The sequence below is a fragment of the Cladophialophora yegresii genome (assembly GCF_000585515.1).
Source record: "Cladophialophora yegresii CBS 114405 chromosome Unknown aczIN-supercont1.5, whole genome shotgun sequence".
NCBI classification, from domain to species: Eukaryota; Fungi; Ascomycota; class Eurotiomycetes; order Chaetothyriales; family Herpotrichiellaceae; genus Cladophialophora; species Cladophialophora yegresii.
The window spans coordinates 1,086,996-1,104,813 of NW_006913049.1; the positions used below are offsets into that span (position 1 = coordinate 1,086,996).

Consider the following 17,818-nt stretch of genomic DNA (forward strand, 5'->3'; position numbering starts at 1 on the left):
TGATGTTGCTGAAGATATCTTGTGCATCGCTGATGCTGGCGCCAATCGACTGTGCCATTGCCCATCCCATTGCTTGCCCCCTTAAATACCCGCAGCTCGTGTCCACCAGTCCCTCGTGGCGAACCACAGGCATTCCTCCATCCTCGGACAGGCTCTCCACAGTGTGAGAAGAGATACTCTTATGCCACCATCGTGCTAGCCGTCGCACTCTCGTACTTCCAGTTGGGCTGCAGAACACCCACGGTCTTGTAGTATCTGCTCAGACGGTGGATTCTGGATTCGATCAAGATGAGTCGGAATTTGGAGTCCTTATCCTTGCGATTGCGCTCGAGGTGCTTGCGCACGGCAACGGCCTATTATTCACAGAGTTAATCTCCACAGTACATGATCGATGAAAGCTTCTTTAGCACAGAAGATGGAGACGAGGGTTGTTGCGCACCTTCTTGATCAACATGTAGAGGTCTTCTGGGATTTCTGGTGCAAGACCTGTAGAACATCACTCTGTCAGTCTCGTGGGACCAATCTCAGAGGCTGTGCTGAAGATATGATTTCCAAATGGTGTAATTCAAGGATTAAAGCAGCGTTTTATTGCTCGCTTTTTCGCTGTATGCCTCCTCCTTCACACAGGGATCATTCGAGATGTGCGCATACCGTTCGACTTGAGAATTCTCAGAATCTTGTTACCTGCGCCCTAGAGTCAGCAAATTCTGCGCCAGGTGCTAGCTGAGCGAACCCATCGGTTATGGACTGACCGGTAACAACTTTGACTTGCGCAACACCATGGCTATCCCTCAGCACGACTCCGATCTGCGACGGGGTAGCACCCTTGCGTGCAAGTTTGCAGATATTGTCGACGACCGTCTCGGGCGTGGACTTGAACCAGGTAGGTACGGAGCGGGAGTATGGGATGGCGGAGGCACTGATGCCTTTGCCTTTGCTGTGTAAGCGACCCATCTTTGCGGTTGTTGAGAGGAGCGAGGTTGAGAGTCTCGTCGATTGTGACTTGAGTAAAGTTAGAGCGCAGCTTTGATGGACCGGCCTGTGTGTGGTGGGTCCACCATAACTCTTGGCGTCTTTTGAAATATCTGACAGCTTCGGAGTTTCGATTGGGACGTGCTTGCCTTGCGATCCTTTTTGAACTCGAGTCAAACTTCGATCTCTACTCTCGACTGCCTGTTTCTCGTGCAAGAAAGCGCTCTGGACTAATCATGAAGAACCACGCATAAACATGGTCGCCGCCTGAGCTGGCCGCTTGGTGACTTTCGTCCGTCGACTGCACCACCCTGGCGATTTGGCTATTCCATCAAGGTACGTACGTACTTTCATTCTTCAATGTTCCTCGTTATTGCTTTTCTATGATGACAAAACACGAAAATATTATTATTTCTGGTACCTCTTATGCCAGAAGGGAAGCCCAGCAGGGTTCTCTTCGATGATCTAAATGGACTTCTGATCCTTTGTTTCCTGTTCAAGTCTGCTACTACCCGTCATGATTGGGAACTGGGGCGCTGACTTGGTTCACGGTGCAGGTCAGGTGCTCTCTCATGCCGTGGAATTCGTTCCCGAGGCGATGTGAAGCGCAATGCGTCGAGCAACAACTGTTCCCAGCACTCTAACATGGAGGCCGTTGACATTCTGAGGTAACCATACACGTCCCCATCTATGCCCTGTATTTCCATCCCGTTCCTCTTGCTACGCGCGATGGGACTTGTGCACGCTTTTGAAATGCAATATTTGCTTTCCATCATTCCGCTACTGAAAGGGTATCATATTTTATTTCCCGCATCCATGCAAAGGTCTTGAAAACGAAATGCCGACGCTATGCAACCTAAGGTCGTGACAACCGTTCGCTCATGACGTCCCTCCCATATCCGTATCACCGTCTGTTCCCTGGTGTGTTGCGCCTCCCTCCTCTTTAATCCCATTAACAGGTGGAACATCCGCTGTAACGGTTGCCTGTGGCGTGGATATCTCATTGGTTTGTGCAGGCGGTGCTTGCTGTGTAGAAATATCGGAAGCCTCATTCAATGAGACTTCGGGTTGCTCTTGGAGAGGGACCCCTTGCGGCGAACCACTTGTTGCAGATTGCGCTGCAGTCGGCGGTGGTGCTGCGGAGTCGGCAATCGCCTGCTCTACCGGCTTAGGGTCGTCAAATTTGTAGAGGAACCTCTCGCGGATATTGGTCCTATCGGAGTTGCCTTCGTAAAGAAAAGATTGGTGTATTAGACATTCTCCCAGCCACTGGAGTGGGAATTCCGCTCTACTCGGCTACGTTAGCGCTCTGTCTCTTCGGCGAACCAGGCTTTCTCGAGACTCCAGGGGAAGCACATACTCGGCATTCAAACTCTCTGTAATGGCTTTCTTCAAGAAGGGCGCAACGCGTGCGTTGAGGTAATCTCGTAGTGGAACCTGCTGTCTGGCGTTTGCGGCGTTTGAGATCACAGACGGCACGTTCGGTGTTTGCGACATGGTAACGACCGAGGGTTGTCAGACCGACAGCAGGAGACTACCGAGTGGTCTCGTGGGTGTAGAACCGACTTGAACAGGGGGATTGGACAAATGCGGGCGGAGTATGAAGTACGGAATACGCGCTTGGAGGGTTGTGGACAGCGGGAAGGTTTCGCGGAAGAGACCTACCACGTGACCATACTTTGGCTGTATTAAGAGCAGGAAGATAGACTTGGTCTTTTGCCTCGAAGGGTCTTGACTTCGAGGGTGCAAAAGTGAAGAGTCGCTACGGATGTATCTTCTGAGTGGTCCACTAGAATTCTCACGCGACGGGACTCGTTGGTGATAATAAGGTAAGGTCCGCCTGCATAGGTCAGCAGCGGAAATGAGTGCATTGCTCTTCAGGGAAATACAGAACGTTGACAAGCAAGAGGAAAGGGCTTGAGCGCAGGGACACGCACAACCGATACAGGACAAGCTGCCCCGAGCGAGCAATACTTGGACTCACTTCCTCCGGGCACGCAAAATGAGCTTCCACGATGGTACACGGTCGAGATGGACGTATCGTGGTTATCCCGCTACCAAAACAAAATTGGCAGCATTCCAAGGCTCAGTGTCCAGGAAGCTGTTATCGCAACAGGACTCCTATGTACCTTGATAGCTGTGTCCATCGTGGGATTCAGTACATAGTTCAGGTACAGGATCAACCAGTTCAGCCTCGATGTTTGTTCTTCTCTTTCCGCCAGTGGCGTTCAGGATTCTTTTCTGGCTTTGGGAGACGCCAGCATTGTATGTGGTGCTCGCCTCGCATGTGCCATCTGACATTGAAGCAACGGCGACAGGTCACCCGCAACCACCCATTGCGCTGCTATTTTCATGAACATCCTGGCATAACATTATACCTGGCCGGATGCTAGAATTTCCTCCTGTGTGTAAGCCAACAGCAAGGCTGTACTTACCCCCAGTCCTTTATATTTTCCTTGCTGGTTTCCCTGGGAATCTTCTGAAAGTTTCGCGAGAAACGGTCCTCTCTTTTGATACACGCACCTGCCAGATGCGTCCAACCTCAAGCTCAAGATCCCTTCCTCGCTGCATCGCACCAATCGACGCGCCCGTTAGAGCCCGCATCGTTGTCACAATCAATACGGAGTATCTCCAAGAGATTCTTCCATTGAGATTTCTGCCTGGCGTCCGTGCAGCAGGTACATATTTCCCTTACGTTGACAGCCTGATCGGAGGCTCGCGCACTCGCCCTCGACTGTCAGGGTCAGCAAAAGAGGTAAGAGAATTTCCCTTTTCTTCTTGGTCAAGTCAGATCGGCCCATATGAGCACTGCCACGTGTAGACACGAGAGTGGTAGCAAGAAGAACTCAATTTTCCGGCGATCACCCTGCTGCAGGATTTGTTCGCTGAGATGGACCCGGTTAGATGGCACCAACGGCACATCGACCAGCACCTGACAAAGATCGGATGCGGCGAATGCTGAGATGACGAGATTAGCGCCTGGATCAACGCATATAACTGCTCACTAAAAGTGAGGCGAATGTCTGTTTAGCTCCCGCGGCGAGAAAAGGAAAGCTCTCGTACCGCGCAACGTGGCTCTGCGCCAGCGCCCAACTTCCGTCATTGCTGCGTTGGCGTGGTTTGGCATATCCGAATCGCACAACAAATAGCGGTCAGAACGACAACAGCAAGTCTATATAAGAAACACTCGTTGCACAGGCTGCTGAACGTAGACGCGGGCGGAGGACGAGTGCACGGCGGCGGAAGCTCATCAGCTCGCACAGCATCTCGAGTCGTAGGCCTCTTTGCACCGGAGAAGTCCTCTTTCACCATGCCACCATGCAGCACTTGCTCCTAGCCCTCACTACCTTTCCGCCCACATGTTCGCGTTGAGACGATTCCGCGCCAGTGGTAATAGACGAGGCTGCCGCGGTCCAGAAAGGTCCATTTATCTGGGAGGAATTGTTGGATGTTAGGCAACGAGGCAGTTCTGATTGAGATTGGGATGGTTGGGTGAGGGCCATGACGGGCGAAGGGTCACACCCGCACTTTCGAAGCTTGGGCGTACTCTGGCCGCTGATTCGGCGGTTCGGGTTGCCCCCAACACGTCGTTCGGCGTCCCCATTCGACCTTTCACGCCCGCGACGGCAAGTCCGCTGATTTGCGGATGCCTGGAACGTCGCATCCACTCTCCTCTATCAAAATCACTCTGATCAACTGTCGCTCCGATCATCGTCGAGCATGCCACTCGTCCTTTTGCAGCGACAATGCACCTGAAATTGAAAGGCGACCTTCAATCTTGGGCATGACGCAGGGGCGCGGAGACGGCCGTGGCCAGTGACGCGAACCCTGCCACTGAGTTCAGGAAACTGATGGGGGATCAAATCTTGCCAGCATGAAGCCAGCTGCACCAAACCGCACCCAAGACATGGCTGTGCTAACCACAATCGAACTGGATTTCCTGCAGGAGACAGGCTTCTTGCCCTCGTCCACCACTGACATCCCGCCTCGATCTCGTCCACCTCGGGCGTGCATCCACCAGCGCTCTCATCAGAGTCTAGCCTGCTGCATGCTAACTAGCTCTGAATGTCTGCAGCTTCGGACGGACCCAGACTTCTCCAGGCTCAGCTTCAGGGCCGTGGGCTCCGCGACTCACAGCACCGGAACCCGCACCACTTGACAGCTACGTTGACTAAGTTGCCAGCATCAGCAGCTTTTGCGGACTGACTTCCCCTACGGAACCTTCCCTCAGACAACCTACTCCGTACCTCTAATTCCCTGCGCAGACGGCCACAGCCGGCCACTCACAGCGCGGCATACCATGTCTTGCAGCTGCGCGCGACATTGGCCCAACCCACGTCTCCTGATCATCTGCCACTGACATTCCTTAGACTGGCGGTGCCCAGTTGTTCTTCCCAGATGGCTAACTTAGAGTCTGCGCCTGCCTCACTGGCCTCGAGGCAGAAGGACCACCAGACCTCTGTTCCATGGTCCAGGAATTTTTGTTCTGCCTTGTTGCTTGCAGGGCACCCAGTATACCACGCTTAAAGGTGCCCAACACCCTCCAGCAGAATTACCGACTCACAGTCCTTTCCGTCCTAGACATCAGCCTCGACCTGAGCGCCTTCTGATCTAATACTCGATTTTGGGTGAACCGCCCTGCGGAAACAACCGTGCCTACATGCCGCCCACGATTGCGCACTGGATGACAGTCACATGCAGCCCGTCGTCTTCAGACCCTAGCTTGCGCTCCCCGCCCTCTCTTCCCAATGTCAAATCTGTTCAACCAGCCATGGACATCCTCGGAGCAGATTGCATTGTTGACCAATATTATTCAAAGCGCTGGGCAGGATGTGCCACAATTTCTGCTGCGCGCGATCGAGGGCGGCAATATACAACCCAGGTGGGAGGAAATGGCTTTGCCTGCAGGTACGTAGGCTTCAGCGGTCGGCAGGACCGATGCGCGCAACAGCAGTTGGCTGTGCTACGAGGACGTCTCGGCCGACCAGTGGTGTGCATAAGCGTAAACATGCGCTGACTGGATCTAGGGCGCACTCTTAATGCCTGTCGGGCAATGTACGACCACCTACGGCGCTCACCTCGCCCATTTTCTGGGTCTGGGCTCTACCATCAGCCAATAGCACCATACCCAGCAGATGTAAGAGGAGTCCCTGAAGCTGACTTGCCTCCGCCAACACAACGGCCCATTCAGCCTCGACCTCCTCGCTCGACAGACTCGCCAGTTCCTCCGACGTCAAACGGCGAGCAGTTCAGGATCTTGCGTGCGTTTGGGCCACCTGAACCACTCGGAGAGAGGCGTAGAAAGCGCGGCCGTCCCACCAAGGAGGAGGCAGAAGAGCGCGACCGCCGACTTGCTGAGTCGGGGCAGACTTACGAGCCGAAGAAAAGGCCTACAAAGAAATCGAGGCCCTCTGGTACGCCTAGTTCGCTATCTGAACTGGCTCCTACGACTTCGCCTGTCATGTCAACGCCGCTTCAGCAGCACGTCGAAGCGAAGGATGAGACGTCCAGCGGCAAGAGGAGGGCGAAGCGCCGGGGTGACGAGGGAGAACCCTCTCAGCAACAGATACCGAGATCTCCCCTGGATGATTCGGGCGATGGACGCAGTACGGACGCAGCTCAAAGTCCTTCCGACCGGCTGTTAGCCAGGCCGGAGCGCTCTCAGGCGGTCGCTTCTCTTTCCCGAGATGTGCAGCATGTTCAGAGCCCGTCTCTGGAATTACAAGCTGGGCCCAGGCAGGATGATCCGCCACCTGGCCATTCACAAGCCTGATCGCCGCGGGTGAACGGCCTGCGAAGCAGAGATAGCCGCTGGTACGGCTTTCCGACCACTCCGCAGGCCTCACCCCTCGACCTGTCCCGCGATCTATCGAAATCCCTCTTTTGTTCTCTTGCTTCAGTTTACACGATTATAGAAGGGAAAACATGTGTATATGATACCCATGCGCACTATGAACAGAAAAAGAGTGGCTTAATTTTGCCTTGTCTGCGACTTCATTTTACACACGGACAACAACCGAGCAGCAGTGCTGGCAGGTACTGGATGCGCATTCGACCACACAAGGATGTACACTTGCCTAATTTCTTGTATTTATATAATCTACGGGGGACTCGGTGTCTGCTGGTCAGGCGCCATCTGATCTCGACACTTGGGAAGTGCCGCTCGCACCTGGATGGGGAACCCATCGGTCCTCTATCCCATGGAGCCACGGCTTGCTTCATAATACCTACACTTGAGCCCTCTTGCCGAAGGGGATGAATCCCACCATGGGAACCATGATTAACACTGACTGATGGAGTTGCTGGTTCTATGGGAGATATAATTTACCACGACCACCGGGTGGTCGTTTGTCAAGCCCGGCTCCTTGGGCAAGGGCAGATACCATGGAGCTTGACAACACGGCCTTTCTTACGGAAGAAACATGTGCCATGAGTTGACGATCCTCCAAAGCCTTGTTTTCTGACCAACTATCCGCTGACCAGTATTGGGATGGATGACCGGAAGTGCTCAATGTTGGTGGCGTTTCCAACGTCTCCGTCTCAGTCACAAAGCGGAGTATCTCGGTGGCTGGATGTCTCACGCAAAGTAGGCGACTGCCTCTCATGCCGGACATCGCTTGCGGCGCCTTGAAGCTGAGCTACTTTCCTTTCCTTCAATCGCCCTTTCCACTCCACTTCCACAATGCAACAGCGTTCCCGTCCGCTTTCCCAATATAAGTCTCCGTCGAACGCCTGTTTCAGCAAGCGAGGAGATTGCGCATTTTAGTCTCCGACGAACGCGGCTAGTACCCACCGTCCCCCCTGAGCCATGCATGTGGGAGGAACGGCATGATCTTCCACGAGTTCAACCTCAACATCGGGATGAGAGGTCGCTTGGAGGTCGCATCCACCGCATGCGCAAAGAAGAAATCATCGGTGATTTGGTAAGACATCTCTGATTACGCGCCTGCACTCCATACCCCTTCTGGGGACATGCTTGCTTCGCTTGCGCTTTGCTGCCGACAAATATTGCGTGCCTGCGGAGTAACATGTAGGAGGATGCACCTGGTATGGCACAAGAAGCCCAATGGTGCTATGGGACCACCTGCGACTCGTTGAACAGTAGTGACTATCACCCACGCGCACATACAGAAGACCCGAGGTTCACCAACGCAATAACAACGGCGAAGGGCCCCTGATCTCACGAAGTTCACAGGGATCTAGCGTCCGACTGCGTCGCCGTTCAAGAACCTGATCTTGCTATCAGCGGCACGAGATGACGAGTTAAGGCAAGTGGCTGGGAGGAATTCTCATGACCTGCTGCAAGTGTCAGCAATGCTATTACTATCGCTACTCATACGCTGAACGCGACGAAGACTGCCTATATCCAGAGAGGCATCCCTCCTGAGCCATCAACCACGGTTCCTCACAATTTATTCTGTACATGAGTCCTGCAGGATGGACATCACAACCCCTACGCTCTTCGCGCGCCCTGGACCCATTTGCTCAACCAGAAAAAGAAGGTCATACCCAGTACTCCGTAAAGACGCAGAATATATAGCGCGTTTGCAGACTTGATTCCAGCCATACGGCAACGCAGTCTGGCTGCCAGGCCATGTACTGAGTATGTGCGCCTCAATCCTCGTCATCTCTTCCCTTACTCTCGACCTTTCTCGCCTCTCCGATTTGTGAGGTTTCGAATATCTTCCTTCTTTTGAAACGACACGTTCCGCCCATTTCTATCCACGTCGACGGCGATAGAGCGGAAGGCGAACCCAAAAGCTAAAGCCAGCTACTATTTATGCATACATACAAGTGAAAGACAAGCGACAGTTCCCTGATTCGCACAAATATGCTTGTCCTCTCTCTAATGATGTTATGGCCCCGGCCATGTCTTTTCTTCTCTTCTATTGTCTTCTGTCCACAACTCCACTCCCTTTGAGAACTCCCTCCCATAGCCAAAACACACCCCAGCACGTCCTATCCCGAAAGTAGCCGGTTGCCGAGACGAGCGAACAAACCAGTGTATCCTACGAGCGAAATATGTAGATAGGATAGCTAGGGATAGTAGTACCGAACAAGGGGAGAGATGAGGTGACCAGTTCTTGAACTCCTGCATGACCAATAAGATACACCAAAACCAAATGCTGTCCATCATGATCATGGTTGATGTCACTGGCACACACACCGCACAGCAAGACACACTGAGGTGCGCACGCGCACATACGTACATCCTCATCAGGATATTTCTCCGGAAAAAGTACTGAAAAAAGCACGAGCATGGTAGGAGACAATAGATGGCGGATGGGAGACGGGAGACACGAGATCCCAGGTTGGTGAGTGTCATGAACCGCGGCAGCGTCCCGGGTTCAGAACAAGCATATAAGCTAATTATGTAGGAGGTCCGTAACCCAGCACGATCAGTCGTCTTTGGGGGTGATGCCCGGAGGCTGTGGACCTCTCCTTGACAGTGAGAAGGAGGGATACCCGATCAGAGGGGACCAGATAAAGCGGAACGGAGGGACGCGAAAACAGCACCGAGCCTCGCGATTCCAAGACTGTACTTCCCGGAGCTACGAGCACGACATTGGGCGGCACCGGCTCGATGCTGTAGTCTCTCTGTCCGTAGAAATTTCGTTCTCGGTGGAAATCAGGCATGGGTGGCTTTTGATCATTACGATACGCATGTTGGATCGATGTCGCAGATGGCGTAGAAATCGTAAGATATTTGCAAATACTGGAGCTGTACGGAGTAGATACTGGAGATACTCGAGAGCGCGTTACAGGTACTTTTGCTGGCCGGTCGCTGACTAGAAAACGCTTCAATGGCGGCAACTGCCCACATCCGCCTGTTGGGCGGGGCCCTTGCCTTGTCTTGCCTTGCCTTGCCTTGCCACGTTACGGCATTGTAGATACGTATATATGTATAAGTCTCCGAGGGGTATGGAGTTGGATAACACCCGGTTCCGCATGCGTCGATAGTCCTATCCTATCCTACCCTATCCAATCAGTCATCATACAACCCCTCGTCATCACCTTCCACATCGTCCACGAACCCATCGGGCACGGCTTCAGGCGGCATCTCTCGTAGCGAGTCCTTGTCCTTACCCTTGCCGTGAGATTTCGTCTTCTCTAGACTGCCCGACGAGGCTGTCATTGTCCCGTTAGGCACACCGGCCGCGGCTTTCCCATTGACGTGCGCCATGGTCCCGGTCCTGGGACTGATGACGCCAAAGTCCGAGTTGTCGGCGTCCGAGGAGTTGCCGGAGTTGGGATTGCCTATGGGGATGGGCATGGAGCGCGGGGCCGTTGTTGACTTGTGGAACGAAGAGTTGCGCGCGGGCTGGAAAGGCAGGGAGGTACTGTTTGTGGTGGTTGGATGGGAGTTGGAGATGCCGCCGCTGCTGCTGCTGCCCTCTCGCTGCTTGGATTTGCCTTTATTGGGCCCACTAGGCTGGGATTGAAGAGCTGATGGTGCAGGATCCCCAGCGTGGTTGGTCGATCGTGGCTCGGGAGCGGCCGAAACAGCTGGGGCAGGACGAAAGGGCACAGGCACGGGCACGGGCAATGGCGCAGCAGCTTGTGGACCGCCGCCATTCCTGGGCGGCTGCGGCCCGCCGGCCGTGATGTCCTGCTCTTCGAACAGTTTGCGGATCCTCTCAAAGTGCTCGAGCTCCTTGCTGCTGACGCTGCCGACGAGTTCGTTCTGCGCCGCGGAAAAGTCGGTCTCGTTGACAACAACCTGCACGTCCTCGCTCGTGGCGAGATGGTCGAAAAAGTAGCCCGTGCTGATCTCTTCGCCCCGCGCCTTGCTGATTTGACGCACTTTTTCGTCGACGGCTTGCGTCTTGCGCGTGATTGCTTTGAGCATGGCGTCGCTGCATAGCGCGTACAGGTCGGCGCCCGTGTAGGTAAATGGCAAGCGGCTTGCCACTCTCGTGAGCTCGACATCTGGCGCCAGTGTGAAGTTGCGGGTGAGGGCTTTCAGGATGGTGACCTGCTGATCATGCGTATCGGCGACGCCGAGGTATAGCATCTTGTCAAACCGGCCGGGTCGAAGCAGTGCTGGGTCCAGCAAGTCCGGTCTATTCGTAGCGCCGATGACGAAGACTCCGCCTGCATTTGACGTTTCCTTGGAGTCGGGGTCATCATTGCTTCCGCCTCCGCCAGACATGCCATCGAGTTCGGCCAAGAGTTGGGAGACAATTCGATCCATCACCCCTCCACTGTCGCCTTGATTGCCACGCTTTGGCGCAACAGAGTCTAGTTCGTCGAAGAAGACGACACATGGACGAGCATCTCTCGCGCGCTGAAAGACTCGGCGTACATTTGCTTCGGATTCGCCAATGTACATGTTCAGTAGCTCCGGGCCTTTGACGCTGAAAAAGTTGAGACTAAACTCGGTGGCAATGGCTTTTGCAAGCAGTGTCTTTCCCGTGCCTGGAGGGCCGTAGAACAAGATACCGGAGCGCTTTCGAATGCCATTAGCGAAAAGTTCGGGATGCGTTAGAGGCAAAGAGATGGTTTCCATGATGGCGTCTTTCTGGGACGAAAGCCCGCCCACGTCCTGCCAGGTGACTGTTGGGATCTTGGGAGCCCCAATCGCGTCGGAGAAGGTCGATCGCGCCGCAGCTATTGCGCGGCTGAAATCGCTCGGTAGAAGATTGCTTGCTGCCTGGCCACCGGAGATGAGGATGTCGGAGACGCTGCGGCTGTGACCTTCTGCGAGGGACAACAAGCGGGACATCCGTGCGGTGTATGCTCGATTCACAACGTCCAACAGGTCACCTGCGACTAACGCTGCAGTCTGCAGTGCTATCGATTTGAGGTTGATGGTGCTGGAGAGCGGCGTGGAAATGGAGGTGCAAGCATTACGGAGGATGATTTCTCGGGCTTTCTCGTCCGGCGCAGCCACTTCGAGTTCGTGGGTGAATAGGCTCCGCACTCCTGCCGGTATATCGTCAATCTTGGTCGTTGTGGCGATGAGCACACGAGACTCGGAAATGATCTCCTGCAATACGGGTACCATCCTATCCGCAGTCAGGGCATCGATGTGCTGGATGAGCAGGGCTGTCTGTTGAGAGCCTCCTGAAAGCGCCCGCTCAGCTCTCGTCCGCAACAATGCTTCGGTCTTCGTGTCGCCGCCACCTGTCGTTGACGCATTCTCGGATAGTAGATCATGGGCAGATATCGGAAAGACGTGCACCCCAATCTCTGAACAGGCCGACTTGGCGATGTATGACTTCCCAATCTGCCTTTGAGTGGAATAGAGCAATATGACCAAGGGCGGCAGTCCGAGACTGATGGCGCGATTGCTAACAGCGGCAGAGATGAGCGCAGACAGGCGCTTTTCCAGGGGCAGTCTGTCCGACTGGGGTATGTCTGCTGCTATAGGAATATGTTCGATCCGATGCGAGTTCTGGTGGGGCAGTTTATTGATGCCAAACCAGTAGCGACTCCATATCTCTATCGAATGCGAGACCGACTGGACGCTGCTACCACTTTGAGAGGCCCTTGTTTGGGTGCTGTCCAGTGTGACTACTCCACCCCAGGTGTTTTGGCCATCGTCTGCCTCAGTTCCGGCTTGGTCTATGTGGATCTGCTGGACGGAGAACCAAGCAATTGCGAAGCGTGAGGAGCCGGCAGTATCCGGTACATTTAGGTGCTTGATCGTATCGTCCTCACTGGGCGGCTCATCCGAGCCACCTGCAGAAGTAATGGCCCTGCCCAGTTCCTGGTCTACTGGCACAGCAATGAGGTCGCCCTTCTTCAGAATACGCTTCTTACTCTGGAGGTGTAACTGCAGGGATGAGAACAATGTAGACTGGAAAGAGGGGTTGCTGGTGGTTGGATCAGCAATCTTCGAAAGCACAACCTCCTTCGCCACTGGAGGAGCTTTGAAGGTGCTGGACCGAGGGGGTTGCATCGACCGATGATCTGCTCGAGGGCTTGTAGGCAAAGCGCCGAGTTTCACATATCGGGCATTTGACAGATTGGCAAGCAGTATTGGAGAGAGATAGATGGCTGGCGAGAATGGCGGCAGTAGATCCCTCTGCGAGAAGCTGGACCTTCTGTCACCAGTCTTGTCCACGGCGTAACGTGGTTGCAGGTTGGCTAGGCCGGAGAGACCAAATACTCTCACCGCTCGCCAGTCTGATTCCTCTTCTGTGCCGAATCCGGTGAGATTCTTCATGGACAACGGCGGAAAGCCCTGAGCGCTCACATTCTTAGCAACCTCAATGCGAACCCAGTCTCCGGAGAAACATCCGATCTTGGCAAGCGTGCTTGTGTCGATAAAAACGAAGGATTCGTCGTCATCTTCGAGACCAGGTCTCGGATGCATCAACTCGACGGGGACTTTTCGAAGCAGTGCCTCGGTCTTGAAGACCTTCCCAGGTCGGCTGCTGCCTCGGGTTGTCGTCGAGGTGAAGCCCGAATATATCGAGCCCGGAGTATGTGTGCCGGTTGCCCTCCTATCACCCGGCCTCGGCGTCGCAGAGGTCATGGCCGATAACGTCCCCGCTTGCTGAGGTGGCAGACCAGGAGCACTCAGAGAGATCATATCGTCCATAGAGTCGTCCGACTCCTCATCACTGCCCTCGGGTTGTGAATCATCGGCAGCTGAGTCGTCGTCAGAAGAGTCGTCACCATCAGATCCTCCCTCCGTCTGCCTGTCTTCGGCAGCGGAATAGAACTGATCGTTCGCAGTGTCCTCAGCGGTGTCCTCAAGAGACTCTTCTATTATAGGTTGCACTGGTGCCAGCTTGCTGAGCGCTTTTTCTTGCGAAGACCCTGTCTGTATTAGAATGATTTTGGTTCTCGCACCGAGTTGTCCCTGAGACACAGGCTCGCACTCCACCACAATGGCGGGTGGGGGTCGGACGTGGGTGATGGGATGTGCCGGGAGCGGCAGAGGGAAGACATCTCCCGAATGGACCACTGCTAGACGAGACAGCGCTTCGCGAGCAAGGGAGGCAAGTCGGCCTGTGATGGGAGGCACATTCCGCAATACACCATTAGGAGTCGATGGCTTCCTCTCCGACTGTAATTGCTTCCCGTATTGGAACCCTCCACCAAACTTGGTTTGTATGTCATCGATCTTTTCAAGTAGCCCTTTTTCGACGGACACATAGATCGTGTCCAGTGTGAGAGGCCTGGTCGGAATGGCGTGAATCTCGATTGACTTGGGGATATGGCCCGGGTGACGATCACGGTCGATGGCCGCGTAGGTCTTCAGAATAGACTGGCATGCTAAGGATGTTGGCGGGAGCCTGATGACATTGTCCTCCTGTTCGCCATCCCCTTCGGAAGGCAGCTGGACGGACAGAATCGTCCACGTTGACTCTTGGAGCTCGGTATGGAGCGGGGTGCGCGGCGTCAGGGCTACATAGGCAGGAGAGCTGGCCGTGAAGCCATCTTCAAGATTAGTCTCAGCATGTGCTCCACACAAATGATCGAATTTTGACATACCGACATGGCCATCGACGAGTTTTGTCCAGAGGCTTCGAGGAACCACAGCAGCATCACCCTTGACGGAGTCGTCGAAAGCCAGCCGAGTCGAGAAAGGCCGTCGCTCGATCTCACGCCGCCGCCGCTTCTTCGGGTGCTCGAGATCGTGTTCGGAGCTGTCCATGACTGCTCAACCGACTGCTCTGACTGATGGCATGTCCACTCAATGACTGCAGCTCGATTAACGGACAAAGATCCGCTAAAGGTCCAGGTGAGTGTCGAGAATCGAAATGTGTGTCGGCCGTGAGCGGGCGTGTCGGCCGGCAGTCTTCAGCCACTTGTCGTGCCGAGGTTCAGCTCAGCATTCGGAAAATGAAAGCTGTTGCTTGCTTCCTTTGCTCTCGACTGACTGAACATACGGCCGGTCCTCTCTATCTTCTGCAAGCCCCAATTCGAGAGGAAGGTTTTGTCCAGACCCGAGTGAAGATTCTAGGTCACCCAAGGCCCTAGACGGTCCTTCTCGCCCTTTCTCCGGATGGCGGTTAGCTGATTCGGTCTCTAGTGGAACGAGCCAACGAGGACAGCGACATCTCACCTCCCCGCAAGCCGCGACCCAGGCAGCTCCCGCCTCTGCAGCACTCTTTGCGGAGGTGGCGCCCGTCTTGTCCTATGAATCGCACGAACTCCGCCTCCGCCAACGGTGGCCTCACGTCGTTTATTGGACTCTCCCACACTCTTGTCGACATGCTGAGTGACACTGCTTGGGACTTCTAGCCCTAACGGCAGGAAGCTACCCGAAGAAACATCGCAATGGTCGGCTTGTTTGGACAAGGTACAGGTCACATATCTTAGGGATGGCTGAAACAGGGGAAACAACTCTTCGCATCTAATCCTTTGTGCAAGTATCCAGTATGAAAACGCAGTCTGATATCTACGTCAATCGAGGCCATGTCTCGTCAATGGTCGTTTGACCTCAATGCTGCCCAAAAATAGAATCCACCAACTCGCCGCTTCGAGTAGACAATATTGAGAGCAAGGTATCGGACAACCCGTGTGTTTCTTCATTACACCCTTGCAGCCAGATCCCCGTGGCATCCTCAACAGTCCCCCGATCAAGCTTCAGCCCATAATCACGCCCGGCTTGCCAACGCCCGGCAGGATTCGCGTTGATACTTTGACAGTCTTTCAGCATCTCGACGTGGGCGTCCCGTCGGTATCCGGTCGCCACGATCACCGCATCAAACGACCATACTTCCCTTCGATCCTGTCTCAACGGATCTGTATTTCTCAACACCAGATCCACCCTCTCATTCGGTCCGTTGTCGACCACGTCTGAAATCTCTCGAAGGGGCAGGATCTGGTGCTGCCAGCGAGACTTATCTGGCTGTTTGATGCTCTGCAGGTAGAGCTCGTCATACAACTTCTCGAGCAACTCAAGCCTTACAACACTGTAGTTTGTGGCCTTGTTCTTCTTCAGATTCGCGGACCTGACATTTTCGGGCTGCTCATAAAAGGCGTCGACAGCTTCCGGGTTGAAGACCTCGTTAACAAATGGCGAGTCATCGCTGGGTCGCAGTGATGAATCGCGGAAGATCAGCTTTGTCGTCGCGTTGGGATAGCGGGAATGAAGATTGCTGAACACCTCGGCAGCACTCTGGCCACCACCCACAACGGCGACATGATACGCTCCGTTCTTGTCCGACAGAAGACGCTCGATCCTGGTGTTATACTCAGATGAGTGCAGGATGCGCTCGTGGTACGGTGGGAATACGGCTGGCTTTGCTGGTCGGCCGCCCGCTGCTATCACGACGTTACGACTGAGAAGCCGCAAGGTTGTCCCTGTGGAAAGATTTCGCGACACGATCTCGAAGCAATCGTACTTCTGTGCTCCTTCCTGTTTGTGAGGGAGGATCGAGTCGACCTCTTGGCTATATTCGACCACGTTTTCAAAGTGACTGGCTGCCCACTGAAGATAGTCATCGAACTCTAGCCGAGATGGCAAAAAGGTCCCAAGGTTTGAAAACTGAACAAGCCGATTGTGCTTCTTCAAATAGTTGAGGAACGTGAAATGACTTGTCGGGTCCCGAAGCGTGGCAAGATCCTTGATGAACGAGATTTGCATCTTTGCGCCGGGGAGAAGCATTCCGGCATGCCATTTGAATCCGCCTTGTCGTTCTAGGAAGCGTACTTTGGGGCTCGCGCTGTGGCTTGCAGATTCCTTTTGAAGTTGCAAGAAGTCGTGGAGTGCGACAGCTATCGCTAGTGAGGCTGGCCCAAAGCCCACACAGACCAGGTCGTGGATTTCACTTGAGTCTGGCGTAGGCAGACTAAAGGCAGAGGCTGCAGATTGAGATCCATTTCTCATACGAGGAGAGTGCCAGCCATTGGTGCTTTCAACCGGACTGGCAGGAGCTGAGGGATGGCCATGCCCGTTCGCGTCAGATAAAAGACCCGGAGCCATGAAGACAATCAAATCAAATCAACATTGGTCGTCAGTATTGGTGCCGTGATGCCTGCGAGCACAGAGACGAGTATCAATAGACAGGCAAAGGCTTTCTCAAATCGTCGAGGCAGGAGGAGACGCCATTTGTACCCCGGCTCGATCCAATAGCCCCCGTCCAACTGCCAGCGCGACCTGATGGTTACCCAGACCGCCGTGAATGGTGGCATCATTGATGCGGAACCGGCCGCTGACTGGCCATGTCGGTCAGGAATCCCCCTACCTCTTCCTGCACAGCTCAGGACACTTCGGAGCCTGTACCATGAAACAGTCAATGCACCCCGAGATGGTTGAGGGCCATCGACATGCTGCAAGCCTTTATGTCTATCACTACGTCACTTGAGTTGGCAACAACCACCAGCAACGCCGGAAGCGAGAACATTTGCTCAAGATCCGATCACGGAGGCAGAAGTTATCAATCTAATCAGTAGATTATCTGATAATCTTTTGTCACCGGATCATCTCTGGCCAATCGGCGCTGCAGCTGGAGGTGGCGGCTGCCCCGCCTGCACCTGCGCTTTGCTCAAGGGTGGCGCGGCAGACCTCATACAAGGCTTCAACGGAAACAAAAATTTTCAGTCGTCTCTCTGACCCCAGGGACGTACGGCGAGTCACCTAAGCCATCGACCCTGGTCGGCGGAGCCCATAACGCGACTAGCTCCATCCGGTAGTCACATGTGCTGGATATGCAAGCATCCCCGATGCTTGGCTAGAGTAGCCCATCAGCGATCATGTCGACGAATGCTACACCACGACGTCAATCGTCAAGGGAAGAAGCAAGAATATACAACGGCTACTACCAAGCGTCTCATCCGCTGCGACTGGCCTCCTGCACCAAATACGCCAAAGGTGGTTGCACCCGATGACGTGGGCCAGTGAACGCGAACCGCTGACTTTACCCGGACTTTCCTCGTGTCA

General features: G+C 54.4%; 5 protein-coding genes across 5 annotated transcripts; 1 reads left to right on the plus strand and 4 right to left on the minus strand.

Moving 5' to 3' along the window:
* Positions 1-179: 179 nt before the first annotated feature.
* Positions 180-954, minus strand: A1O7_07123 (40S ribosomal protein S13; the record flags this gene model as incomplete). The annotated part of the gene is made up of 4 exons (XM_007761123.1): positions 180-353; positions 440-486; positions 652-684; positions 753-954. 4 exons carry the CDS (start codon positions 952-954, stop codon positions 180-182), a joined length of 456 nt encoding a protein of 151 aa, XP_007759313.1.
* An 897-nt stretch (positions 955-1,851) lies between these two features.
* On the minus strand, positions 1,852-2,469 carry A1O7_07124 (uncharacterized protein; the record flags this gene model as incomplete). Its single annotated transcript, XM_007761124.1, has 2 exons — positions 1,852-2,260; positions 2,333-2,469. The coding sequence occupies 2 exons, from the start codon at positions 2,467-2,469 to the stop codon at positions 1,852-1,854; spliced, it is 546 nt and encodes a 181-aa protein (XP_007759314.1).
* A 3,251-nt stretch (positions 2,470-5,720) lies between these two features.
* On the plus strand, positions 5,721-6,712 carry A1O7_07125 (uncharacterized protein; the record flags this gene model as incomplete). The annotated part of the gene is made up of 2 exons (XM_007761125.1): positions 5,721-5,880; positions 6,000-6,712. Coding segments are annotated over 2 exons (873 nt in total), but the record flags the coding sequence as incomplete, so codon positions are not given.
* Positions 6,713-9,958: 3,246 nt separating this feature from the next.
* A1O7_07126 (uncharacterized protein) lies at positions 9,959-14,584 on the minus strand (the record flags this gene model as incomplete). The annotated part of the gene is made up of 2 exons (XM_007761126.1): positions 9,959-14,380; positions 14,438-14,584. 2 exons carry the CDS (start codon positions 14,582-14,584, stop codon positions 9,959-9,961), a joined length of 4,569 nt encoding a protein of 1,522 aa, XP_007759316.1.
* Positions 14,585-15,373: 789 nt separating this feature from the next.
* On the minus strand, positions 15,374-16,861 carry A1O7_07127 (uncharacterized protein; the record flags this gene model as incomplete). Its single annotated transcript, XM_007761127.1, has 1 exon — positions 15,374-16,861. One exon carries the CDS (start codon positions 16,859-16,861, stop codon positions 15,374-15,376), a length of 1,488 nt encoding a protein of 495 aa, XP_007759317.1.
* Positions 16,862-17,818: the final 957 nt, after the last annotated feature.